This window comes from Carcharhinus amblyrhynchos, chromosome 3 (assembly GCF_965287045.1).
Source record: "Carcharhinus amblyrhynchos chromosome 3, sCarAmb.v2.hapA, whole genome shotgun sequence".
Classification (NCBI taxonomy): domain Eukaryota; kingdom Metazoa; phylum Chordata; class Chondrichthyes; order Carcharhiniformes; family Carcharhinidae; genus Carcharhinus; species Carcharhinus amblyrhynchos.
In genome coordinates this window covers 3,505,613-3,517,719 of record NC_137326.1, presented here as the reverse complement: position 1 = coordinate 3,517,719, position 12,107 = coordinate 3,505,613, and the positions used below count along the sequence as shown (strand labels likewise).

At 43.7% G+C, this 12,107-nt stretch overlaps 1 protein-coding gene across 1 annotated transcript in view; it reads left to right on the top strand.

Annotated features, from left to right (window-relative positions):
* Nucleotides 1-12,107, top strand: part of rpn1 (ribophorin I) — a 28,744-nt gene that overhangs the window by 11,354 nt on the left and 5,283 nt on the right. Inside the window, exons 2-7 of the mRNA XM_080218634.1 lie at nt 464-528; nt 3,285-3,591; nt 4,092-4,301; nt 5,379-5,571; nt 6,902-7,001; nt 9,620-9,758. Coding sequence (XP_080074760.1) covers nt 464-528; nt 3,285-3,591; nt 4,092-4,301; nt 5,379-5,571; nt 6,902-7,001; nt 9,620-9,758 — 1,014 coding nt within the window. The remainder of the gene's footprint in view (nt 1-463; nt 529-3,284; nt 3,592-4,091; nt 4,302-5,378; nt 5,572-6,901; nt 7,002-9,619; nt 9,759-12,107) is intronic.

The window sequence follows — 12,107 nt, the reverse complement described above, 5'->3', positions numbered from 1 at the left end:
GATCGTATATCAGCCTTGTCTTATTGCTCACTTGTAACAAAGTTCAGGCTTTATTGCAGAGACCAGGGCATATAATCTTGACTGACAATGTAGTGTGGTACTGAGGGTCTGGTACACCATCGCAGTTGCTGTCTTTCAGATGAGATATTGGAGCAAAGCATTGCCCACACCACACCTTTGTGAAGTTCATTGGGACGTGCTAAGGCTATGGGAGAATTATATAAGTGCAAGTTTATTATTTCATTTCAGTGTTTGCCATTCTGACCATGAGCTGAACCAAGGCAAAAAAGTGATTTCTATCTGTTAGTGGAAAGTAATCTGTATGGGCACGTTTTATCTCCATTGAAAAGCTTGCTGAAAGTTGGTATCTGGGCTCCAAAGCAGAGATGGCTTCTGGTATTATTTCATAAGATAAATTGTCTAAGTTTTATGTTGATTAATTGGATTGTATTATTTTATTCAGTTGAAATCCGATGATGAAGAAGAAATTTCATTGGCTTTGGAAGAGACACGTGTCACAGGGCAGAGGTAAGTAGTTTATCTTCATTCTGCCTGGTACTGTCCAAATTGAATGTCCAGTTTTCCACATCTATTTTCTTTGCATTTAAACTGCAAAAAATGCGAGTGGTTTCCTAAAAACCTGCTTCCTCCTCTCCTTTCTCAATGTTACGTGATTTTCATTCACTTTTGTTAATGTTGCTATTGCAACTTCTTCAACCATCCATTTCTCTGACTGCTTCTGTATTTGAAAGCTCCAAATCATTCCCAATAAGTTTTATTTTAAAACATAAAAACTGACACCATCGCGTTTTAATCATTTAGTACCTGTGCTGTGACTGGGATTCAAAATGACAAAAAGTGTGATCGATGGTTGTAGAAGATGGTTCAATTGGGATTTCCAAGACTAATATTATTAGGTAAGGGACATAGGGATATGGAGCAAGGTGGGTAAGTGAAATTGAGATACAGAACAGCTTTGATTTTAATTTAGTGGAGTAAACCCAAGAAGCTGAATGACTTTCTGCAGTTATTTTTATTTACACACCCTCTAATTTCTCACACATTCCCTAACCTGTATGATCAAGACCAGTTGTAGCATTCCTACTCCTGCGAGCTTAGCTATTCCGAACACTGGGACAGAGGATTGGTGAACTGCCTTCATGGTGGGCCATTGGAGAGCTTGAATTTTGTAACATTCACTTTCTGAGAAGTCATTGCCATCTGGTTTATTTCAAAGCAGTGAGGGAAGTGGATAGAGAGGTGGTGGCGTAGCGGTATTGTCACTGGACCAGTAATTTAGAGACTCAGTAATGCTTTGAGGACCAGAGTCTGAGCGTTATCCTGGTGAAATTTAATTTCAGTCAAAATCTGGAATTGGAAGTTTGTCGTAGAAACCCACCTGTTTCAGTAATATCCTTTAAGGATGGAAATCTGCCATCCTTACCTAGTCTGACTCCAGACCCACAGCAATGTTAAATGCCCTCTGTGCTAAATGGCCTAGCAAGTCACTCAATTCAAACGCAATTAGGCGCAATAGTTGCTGGCATGGCCAGTGATGCCCAAATCCCATGAATCAGTTTTTTTTATGTTGCAACATCTGGCTTGTGCCAACTCTGCATGTTGGTGAGATGTAAAGGTGGCAGTGTGTCCATTTGAAGTACAGAAAATCATCCAGCCACATGATAAATCATTCTGTCTGTAAATTTACCTGTCAACAAAATGCTGGGAATACATTTGAGTAATGGTTACAGATCTGTCAGTGGAAGGTGGATACACCAGGATCCGTGTAACTTATGAATTTTTGATCTCCGTGCATCCATTTGCTTTTCTCCCCACCACTGGTCAGTCATCTCAAGCCTACTCCATGGAATTTCATCCTGCCATTCCAGCTTCATTTACACAGGATATACATCGCGGAAGCAGACCATTTGGGTCAACCTTCTGGTGCTTATGTTCCATTTGAGCACACTCCCCTATTTCCACCGTGAAATCTGACATCGTAATCCTCTATTCCCTTCTCCCTCATAGTTGTCAACTTTGCTTTAAATGCATCTATGCTGTTTGCTTCAACCACTTCCTGTTCTACGTTCCCACTGCTCTCGGGATAAAGTGGCACAGTGGTTAACACTGTTGCCTCACGGGGCCAGGGACCTGGGTTCGATTCCTGGCTTGGGTCACTGTGGAGTTTGTACGTTCTCTTCATGTCTGCATGGGTTTCCTCCCACAGTCTGAAAGACATGCTGGTTAAGTGCATTAACCCGAACAGGTGCCGGAATGTGGCAACGGGGGAACTGCATTGCAGTGTTAATGTAAGCCTTACACGTAAATAAATAAACTTTAAGCGGTTTCTTTTGAATTGGATTTCTTGGAGACTATCTTACACCAATGGTTTTGTTATATTGGCTTAATATTACAATCTCCAATGCAAATCACATTCAAAAAAAACTTCCAAAGCGCTTCCACCTTCTGCTTGAGTCATGAGTGCAGTAAAATGTTTCCATCTCTCTGGCTCTTGCTGCAACAATGAGAGCTCAGTGCCATCCAGGATGAAGCAGCCCACTTGATTAGCATTCAGTCTACTAGCTTAAACCTTCACTCACTGCATTACCAATGCAATGTAACTGCGGTGTTTACCATTTACAAGAAACATTGCAGGAACCTGCTAAGGCACATTCGATAGCATCTCCCAAAACCATGACCATTGCCACTTAGAAGACAAGAGCACTGCCATGTGGGAACACCATCCTAACTTAGACAAATATCTGTCTTTCCTTTGTTATCGCTGAGTCAATATCCTGAAACTCCCTAAAGTAGCTGAAAGCAAGAGAAAATCAGGAATGACTATGCTACTGGACTAGCAACCCAGAGATTGGGAGTTCAAATCCTACCAGGGCAATTCATGAGACTCATGGGGCTAATCCCAAAAGAGAAAATGCTACAAATTGCTGTGAAGGACTATCTTCCTCCTTTCAGTGAAGGCAGCTAGTCTGGCCTACATGACACTTCAGTCCTTTGTTGTGAAGTGGCCTCACAAACCCCTCCATTCTAAACACGATTCCAACTTGAAGACCCAATTTCAACTTGAAGACTAGAACTGGATGATAAATGTAGTGATGCCCATGTCACCCATTCCCTGTGAGCAAATAATTTCCTATCATCAGGTTGAGTGTGCAGTATGGTGGTAAAACTATATTGGGTTAACTCATGGGGCTTTTGTTTATTGAATCTAATGCTCCAAAGAAACCACCTGAGAGCGAGTCCACTATTTTCTGTTTTATTTGCAGTGGCAAGTTCTTCAAAGTGAAGTTGGGAACGCAGCTAGCTGCTGGTGCCAAAGTCAGGCTGGCACTTGAATCTATATACACACATGTCTTGCGCCCTTTCCCAACTCACATTGCTCAGGCTGAGAAGCAATTTGTGGTCTTTGAGGGCAATCACTACTTCTACTCTCCGTATCTCACCAAGACCCAGACCACTCGCGTCAAGCTTGCTTCGAAGAACGTTGAGAGCTACACCAAGCTTGGTAACCCCAGCAAATCTGAGGACACTGTTGATTACGGACCATTCAAAGACATTGAGGCCTTCAGCCAGGTGAGGACAGCAAGTTTGTTTTTAATGCTTCCCCATCTCCGAATCCTACCTACACCCTCCTTGTCAAACTCCTTGGCTTTTCCTGAAATTTGGCACACAATGTCGCATTCACATTGTGAACCATTCAGAGTAAAAGAGACATGACTGATTAATAGTCCAGCTGGGACCCAGTCTGCTCTCATTAATCTGGATGTATGTCTCCTGCATGTATTTAACTTTGTTTGCTGTATTTGTAGTGGCAGTAGGGGTTCTGCTCTGCAGTTTACACTGCTTTGCCAGCCTCTTGGCAAAACGTGTGTTACACCTTTGCCTGATGAACCCAGTAAGATTGGGAATTATATCTGTCAGCATTCCATTAGTGATTTGTGCCTTGGGCCATGTCTTTCAAATGGCATAAGGGATTATGCAAGTCAGTGTGGTGTAGTGACATTTGTCGACAAATGTGACTGTCAATTTGTGCAGAGTGAATAATTAGTTTGTGATCTTTCTTAACGTTTCAGGATACGATGAGGTTGCATTACGAGAATAACAGCCCTTTTCTGGCTATCGTCAGCATGACCCGTCTAATTGAGGTGTCGCATTGGGGTAATATTGCTGTGGAGGAGACCATTGATCTGAAGCACTGCGGCGCAGTCCTGAAAGGGCCATTCTCACGCTATGACTACCAGAGACAGCCGGACAGTGGCATCTCATCCGTTAAGTCTTTCAAGGTACACTTCGCTGTCCTGCCACACGGGAGATGAAACAAATGCTACAGTACAATGTGGGGCAGTAATATCAATCTGCAGGATAGTTTGACTTGGGTCACTTGTTGGTTTCACAGGTGGACAGAATGATTCACGTTTATGGATTTTCACTGATCAGAATGCAAAGATCCTGGGTTCAATCATGGAAAACCCTACTTTAAGCTGGCATACATGTGATTGGCTGAATAGTCATTTTCTCAGCTGTATAATTCAGTTGAGGAACTGGGGTTCAGTTCTAATCGCAGACCTGCAGATGGTTGTAAACATATTTTTCAAGGTGGCAAGATAGTTTAATAAGGCATATGGGATCTTGAACATTATAAATAGAGGCATAGAAAACAGAAACCTGGAAGTTATGTTAAATGCATACAAAACAGTAATTCCAACCCAACTGGAGCATTGTGTCCAATTCTGGGCACCACATTGTGGAAGGTGCTGGATAAGCCAGAAAATATTTATTGAAATGATTCCAAGGATGAGGGATTACCATTGCATGGAGAGAGACTTGAGAAGCTGGGGTTCTTTTCCTTAGAAGACATTTGATAGAGATATTTAAAATTAAAAGAATCCGACACAATGTAAAGAAACTACAGTTAGTGGTTGAAGTGTTGATAACCAGAGGACATAAGGCAATTGGCAAAAGAAATTGGCATGGAGAAAATAATTTGGCAGGAAAATGGGCAAAGAGCAGGAAAGTGAACTGACTGGATTGCTCTTTGAAAGAACCAGTAACAGACTTGAGAGGTTGAATAGCTTTTGATTTTGCTAGACTGTTCAACAAAATAGGTTCAAGTAATCCAAATGTCTCTCTTCTTTCTTCCTACAAAAATATAGTGGCTCAGACTTTTCTGCATAGAATACACTTTGCCATGTAGTGGCCTATTCCACCAACCTGTCTCTGTCCTCCTCCAGTCTGTCACGATCTTCAGAGTTCACATTACCTCCATGTTTTATGGCATCTGAAAATTTCAAAACTGTATCAAGTTATTGATGTGCAACAGAAACAGGAGTAGTTCTAAAACTGTTTGCTGTTTATTGCAGACCATCCTACCTGCTGCCGCCCAGGATGTTTACTATCGCGATGATATTGGTAACATCTCCACCAGCCACTTGGTAGTTCTGGATGATTCCGTGGAGATGGAAGTCCGTCCTCGCTTCCCGCTCTTCGGCGGCTGGAAGACTCACTATGTCATTGGATACAACCTGCCCAGCTATGAGTATCTTTACAATCTCGGTTAGTACCTATCTCAGCTTCTGAAATGGGGGTGAGAGGTCAAACAGTGAGTGCTATTTATTTAGACTCTTCGAGTAGCATCCACTTTGAAAATTGCTTATCTCACCTGCAGTGAAAGTTACTGAGGGTAACTGACTGGAATCTGTTTGTGGGTGGTGTCTGTAATTCTGAACAGACGTGAGGACCAGTCTGAAGCCTGTCAACCCTGGGTGAAGTGCCACATCACTGTCCAAAACCCCACAGTTCTTGTTCTGTTTCTCTATCCTGCAGGAAGGCAAGAACTTTTACTGAGCATTTCAAGCAGTACCTCATCTAAATGACTGGCCTTCGTGCTTTTTGTTTTATCATTCAAGGAGTGTGGGCTTGGCTGGCTAGGCCAGCATTTATTGCCCATCCCTAATTGCCCTTGAGAAGGAGGTGGTGAGCTGCCACCTTCAACCGCTGCAGTCATGTGGTGCAGGTACACCCAGTGCTGTTAGGGAGGGAGTTCCAGGATTTTGGCCCAGCGACAGTGAAGGAACGGTGATACATTTTCAAGTGAGGACGGTAAGTGACTTGGAGGGGAACTCCCAGGTAGTGGTATTCCCAGGTATCTGCTGCCTTTGTCCTTCTAGATGGTATTGGTCGTGGGTTTGAAAGGTGCTAGCTAGGTTCCTGTAGTGCATCTAATGGATGGTACAGACTTCTGCCATTGTGCATTGATAGTGGAGCGAGTGCACATTTGTGGAAGGGATTCCAATCAAGGAGGCTGCTCTATCCTGGATGGTGTTGAGCTTCTTGTGTTGTTGGATCTGCACTCTCCCAGACAAGGGGAGAGTATTTTGTCATCTTAAGCTGGGACTTCTAGGCGGTGGACAGGCTTTGGGGAGTCAGGAGGTGAATTACTTACTTCAGAATTCCCAGCCACTGCAAAACTAGATTGAGTGTCAATGGGGTATTCAACTACAGAAAGTGGAGCCTCCTGCTTAAATGGTTGGGCCAAAAGACCTGTTTGTATGCAGGGGACCTCTGTATACTCTGTGGAAGCCCAGACCCAATATCCATTCAGGAAAGGTTCCAATTCCCTGAGGCTAATGATAATGGTTACAAATTGCCCAGGGTCAGATCTGTGGGGTTATCTCATTGGCCTGTGTGGTTCAATGCCAGGCTTTGTACTGACTCACTAACCCATCAGTATCAGAAATAATGCTGCTGAGATTGGGTCAAACCCACATGTCTCCCATTCCTGACCCCTGCACCGTTACTGTGATTGGTTAGTTATGCGTGTATTGTATTTCTTTCATTGAAACTGTTTAGTTGCACGTGTATCACACTTCTTGTCTCTTTCCAGGTGACCAGTACGCTCTGAAGATGAGGTTTGTTGATCATGTATTTGATGATCAAGTAATTGATTTTCTTACCGTGAAACTTGTCCTTCCAGAGGGAACAAAGTAAGTGATCAGCCAGACTTTCGGGGTTTGGGGGAAGGGTTATTTGGGGTCTGGGGTGTATTTTTATTCCTGAGAATTGCTCCCCTCTGGGTAATGTCCTATATCGGATGCAGTCGCTGGTCTCACAAAGTGAGAGCTCCTAGTGAGTATTGCCTTCTTTTCTAATCCAGAATCAAACTTAGTCTTTCACTTGTCTAACCAGCGTCAATGAACACACAAACATTAGGACCTGTTCACCCATCATCCATTTGCTCACTACATTGGCTCCCAATTAGCAACATCTCAATTTAAAATTCTCACTCCTGCTTCTAAATCTCTCAATGGCCTTGCCTCTCTCTACCTCTGTAATCTCCTCCAGCCCTAGGCCATTCTAAGATATCTGCATTTCTCTAATAAGTTAGCATGCAGGTACAGCAAGTAATTAAGAAAGTTATTGGAATGCTATCCTGTATTACAAGAGGATTTGATTTATTATTGTCACATGTATTAGTATGCAATGAAAAGTATTGTTTCTTGCGTACTATACAGACAAAGCATACCATTCATAGACAGAAGGAAATGAAAGAATGCAGAATGTAGAGAGTTACAGAGTTCCTACAGGGATCTGATCTCACACTGACCCTCCAACATGTATACCAGTGACCGCCCTCCCACAAACTCATGGCTCTTCACATATACGCTGATGCCTCGGGCTGATTTTTCAGAGTAAAGACCTTCAGCATTCTGAGAAAACATTCACTAAAGATCTGTGCACTTTAAAAAATGGAGACTTTGACCAAACGCTGTCCAAAACTGTTGTTTCGACCTTTCACCTAAACAATTTGAAGGTCAAGCAAGAATTTCACATCCAGTCCTGTAGCTGACCCCTCACCCGCAACCCAATCCAAAGTACCCTGGCAACACACTCAACTGTACATTGACCTATCAGCAACACCTCCAGAACACAGCAGCAAAGCTCTAGACAAGAGTGAATTTCATCTGGAAACTGGACAGTGGCACCTGGGGTAGCGAATGCTCCACACACTGCTTCACTCCCCTTGGTCTACCCAACGTACTGCTGCTTAATAGCTCAGGAACCCTCACACAAACCTGATACATACCCAACCTCCACCCCCAGGAAGTCATGGTGACCATTTCTGGGGCGTGGAGACCAACACAACTGGATTGGCTTCCTGTGCTAGAATGTATTGAATCTCCCAATGCCTGCAGGATAACATCCTCAAAGAATATCACTGGCTGACTGCTAACAAAGCACTCCTGTACACTGGATTGAAAACAGATCAAATCCCATAGATCCTATTAGAACACTCTCCACACCCTATAACCTGAAGACAGCCCCATCTCTTGATGGACATCTCTTTGTTGTCTGCAAACATCACCAACCACAACCTGGTAACTGATCAAGTGAAATCCCAGGTTTTGCCTTCCACAGAAAACCTGAAGAACCCTCAACTGCTTGAGTATGAGCCTGGCTGATGTGGTCACTTGCTCCACAAATAATATGAGGAATAGCTCAAGTTGTGGCCATGCCTATCCAGATCAGACCATCAGATCAGACATCCTGATTTTCTATCTGAGACATCTACTTTTGGTGGCATCACAGTATTCAGATCAACTGAACCTATTGAATGGATTGTTATCTTTAAATTAAAGTATAACTGCAGCCCAGTCTGTACAAATAAACATAAAACCTATCCTAATATCACTCACGCAGCTGGAGTCACATTTAGTTTGATAACATTGTTTTGAAGGGCCTTGGCTACATTATATTGATGGCATTTTATAAATAAAAGTAATGAAGTTAGTCATTAGGAGCAATTAGTAAATTATATGCTGCTATCTGAGGGACAGTGAAGGAGAGTTGGAAAACCAGGCCATTTTCTTTGCCTCCCTTTGCTCACTGCATCCAATTGCAATGCCCAGACTTGAGATGTACAAGCTTTCACTGCTCATGGCACGAAAACGTTGCCTGATGCGATACTCCTCCACCTTTACCAATTGCACCGCACACTTTAAACGATGAGAAATTGGTTTAGTGGGACATTGATGGTGAAGGAAAGAGAAGATTACACTGAACAGTTTTAAACCTGGTGATATGAGAGAGTCTGAAACATATTAAATCCATCTGTATGAGGCTGGACAGTCAACGCAGGAAGAGGCTGCTGCTTTCATCTGTATATTTTTCTCATCTGTACATTACTTGTTGCAGATAACAATCTTTGGCACATTATTGAGTCAGAGTAGACAGAACTTTACTCTGTGTCAACCCCAAGCTGTATCTATCTTGGGAGTGTTTGATGGGGCAGTGTTGAGGGAGCTTCACTCTGTATCTAATCCCATGCTGTACCTGTCCTGGGAGTGTTTGATGGGGCAGTGTTGAGGGAGCTTCACTCTGTATCTAATCCCATGCTGTACCTGTCCTGGGAGTGTTTGACGGGGACAGTGTAGAGAGAGCTTTATTCTGTGTATCTAATCCTGTGCTGTACCTGTCCTGAGAGTGTCTGATGGGGGCGCTGGGTGATTGAGTGGAAAATTCCTTTATCTAGCATTAAAATGCCCTGCCCAAAGCATGAAAGTGTAAGTGCTCAGACAGTTCATTTTTCCCTGCAATTCCATAGGAACATTCACGTCGACACTCCATATGAGATAAACCGACAGCCTGATGAGCTTCACTATACCTACCTGGACACTTTTGGGCGGCCTGTCATCATTGCTCACAAGTCTAATCTGGTGGAGCAGCATATTCAGGATATTGTTGTAAGTTGATTGGATGTGATGTACCAGTTATAAGGGGCTCATAGTGAATACCCTGACTGGGGAGGGAAAAGGAGAATTGGTGATAGTGAGGCTGACATGTCGGAGCCGGTGATATTCAATTTGTGTATTTTGTATTGTGACGCGTTTGCCTTTTTTCAGAACAAAGAACAACACAGCACGGGAAACAGGCCTTTCAGCCCAACGAGCCCACGCCGCTGTTTTAACATTGAGTGCCCTCCTCTACCCATGACCTTTGTCTACACCTTTTGGGGAAGATTGAGGGAAGACTAATTTAGGGACAATTTGTTACACCAATCAGCCTAAGAGCATGTTTTTTGGGATGTGGGAGGAAACCAGAGCACCCAGAGAAAACCCACGCAGGCACGGGGAGAATGCGCAAACTCCTGCAGACACTGGCCCAAATCCATGTATCTGTGCAGCAAACAGTGATAGTCACTGAGCTGTCATGTTACCTGTCAGATGGTCCAGTTTAAGTGTACATTAATGACTTGAAGCACTAGGCAACTCTCAAAGCAACATCCAAGAGCGGCCCTCACATGACCCACCGCGTATATGCCCCTTCTTGGTCAACAAGGCGGACCGAATCACCTGTGAACATGCAAAACTTAGACAGACATTTACAGAAGCCCCAGAAGTGCAGAAATAAAGCAAGTGAGCCATGAAATATTTTGGAAGGTCCATAGGAATCAATTGATTCCCAGGGACGTCCCAAAGCTTTTGATCTTTATTTGGAAAAGTCTCCTGTATCCCTCCATCTCTAGTCTGCTCATGCGCCTGTCTAAGTAAGCCTTAAACAACCCCAGTGTGCCTGCCTCCACCACCTACTTGGCAGTGCATTCCAGGCCCCCACCACCCTCTGTGAAAAACCTCCCTCTAACATCTGAGTTATACCCCCCCCCCACCCAAGCCTGTGGCCCCTCGTAATTATTGTATCCAACCTAAGAAAAAGCTTACCGCTGTTCACTTTATCTATACCCTTCATAATCTTATACACCTCTATTAGATCTCCCCTCATCCTCCACCTTTCTAAGGAGAACAGCCCCAATTTGCACAATCTTGCCTTGTAGCTCAGGCCTTCTATACCAGGCAACATCCTAGTAAACCTCCTCTGCACTCTCTCCAGGGTCTCCACGTCCTGGTAGTAAGGCGACCAGAAGTGGATGCAGTACTCCAAATGCAGGCAAACCAACGTTCTATACAACTGCTACATTAGACGCCAACTTTTATATTCTATATCCCTCCCTATAAAGGCAAGCATACCATTGGCCATCTTCATCACCTTCTCCACCTGTACTGCCACCTTCAAGGACTTGTGTACTTGCACCCCCAGGTCCCTCTGCATTTCTATACTCTTAATAGGCCTACCATTTATCGTGTAACTCCCCCCTACATTTTTTCTTCAGAAATGCATCACCTCGCATTTCTCTGGATTAAGTTCCATCTGCCATTTCTCTCCCCAATATACCAGCCTATCTATATTCCGCTGTATTGCCTGACACTGCTCCTCACTACCAGCAAGTCCAGCCATCTTCGTATCATCTGCAAACTTGCTGATCACACCACTTACTCCCTCTTCCAAGTCATTTATGTATATTACAAATAACAAAGGCACACCACTAGTAACAGACCTCCAGCTAGAAAAGGACCCTTCCACTACTACTGTCTCCTATTACCAAGCCAGTTCTTAATCCATCTAGACATCTGTCCTTGTATCCCATGAGCCTCAACCTTTTCTACCAACCTACCATGAGGGACTTTGTCAAATGCCTTACTGAAATCCATGTAGACGCCATCCACGACTCGTCCTTCGTCGACCGTTTTTGTCACCTTCTCAAAAAATTCCACCAGATTCATAAAGTACGACCTCCCCTTGACAAATCCATGCTGCCTATCACTAATCAAATTGCCACACTCTAAATGCTTATACATCCTATCCCTAAGAACCCTTTCCAACAACTTCCCACCACTGATGTCAAACTCATCGGCCTACAATTACCAGTGTTATCCCTACTACCCTTTTTAAACAACGGTACCACATTCGCTATCCTCCAGTCCTCTGGGACCTCACCTGTGTCTAAAGAAGAGACAAAGATTTGCGTCAGAGGCCCAGCAATTACATCCCTCATCTCCCTAAGCAGCTTAGGATAAATGCCATCATGCACAGACAAACTAAGGCTGTGTTTGCACCTCCATTGCCGATCATCAAGGCATTAATCTGGGCTGTATTTAAATCTGTTCTAGGTTTCCCAACCCAAGCCCATCACTGTCTGGGACTGCCTGTGAGGTGTGAATTTTATACCTTCGTATGTACTAGTAATATTTGTGTGT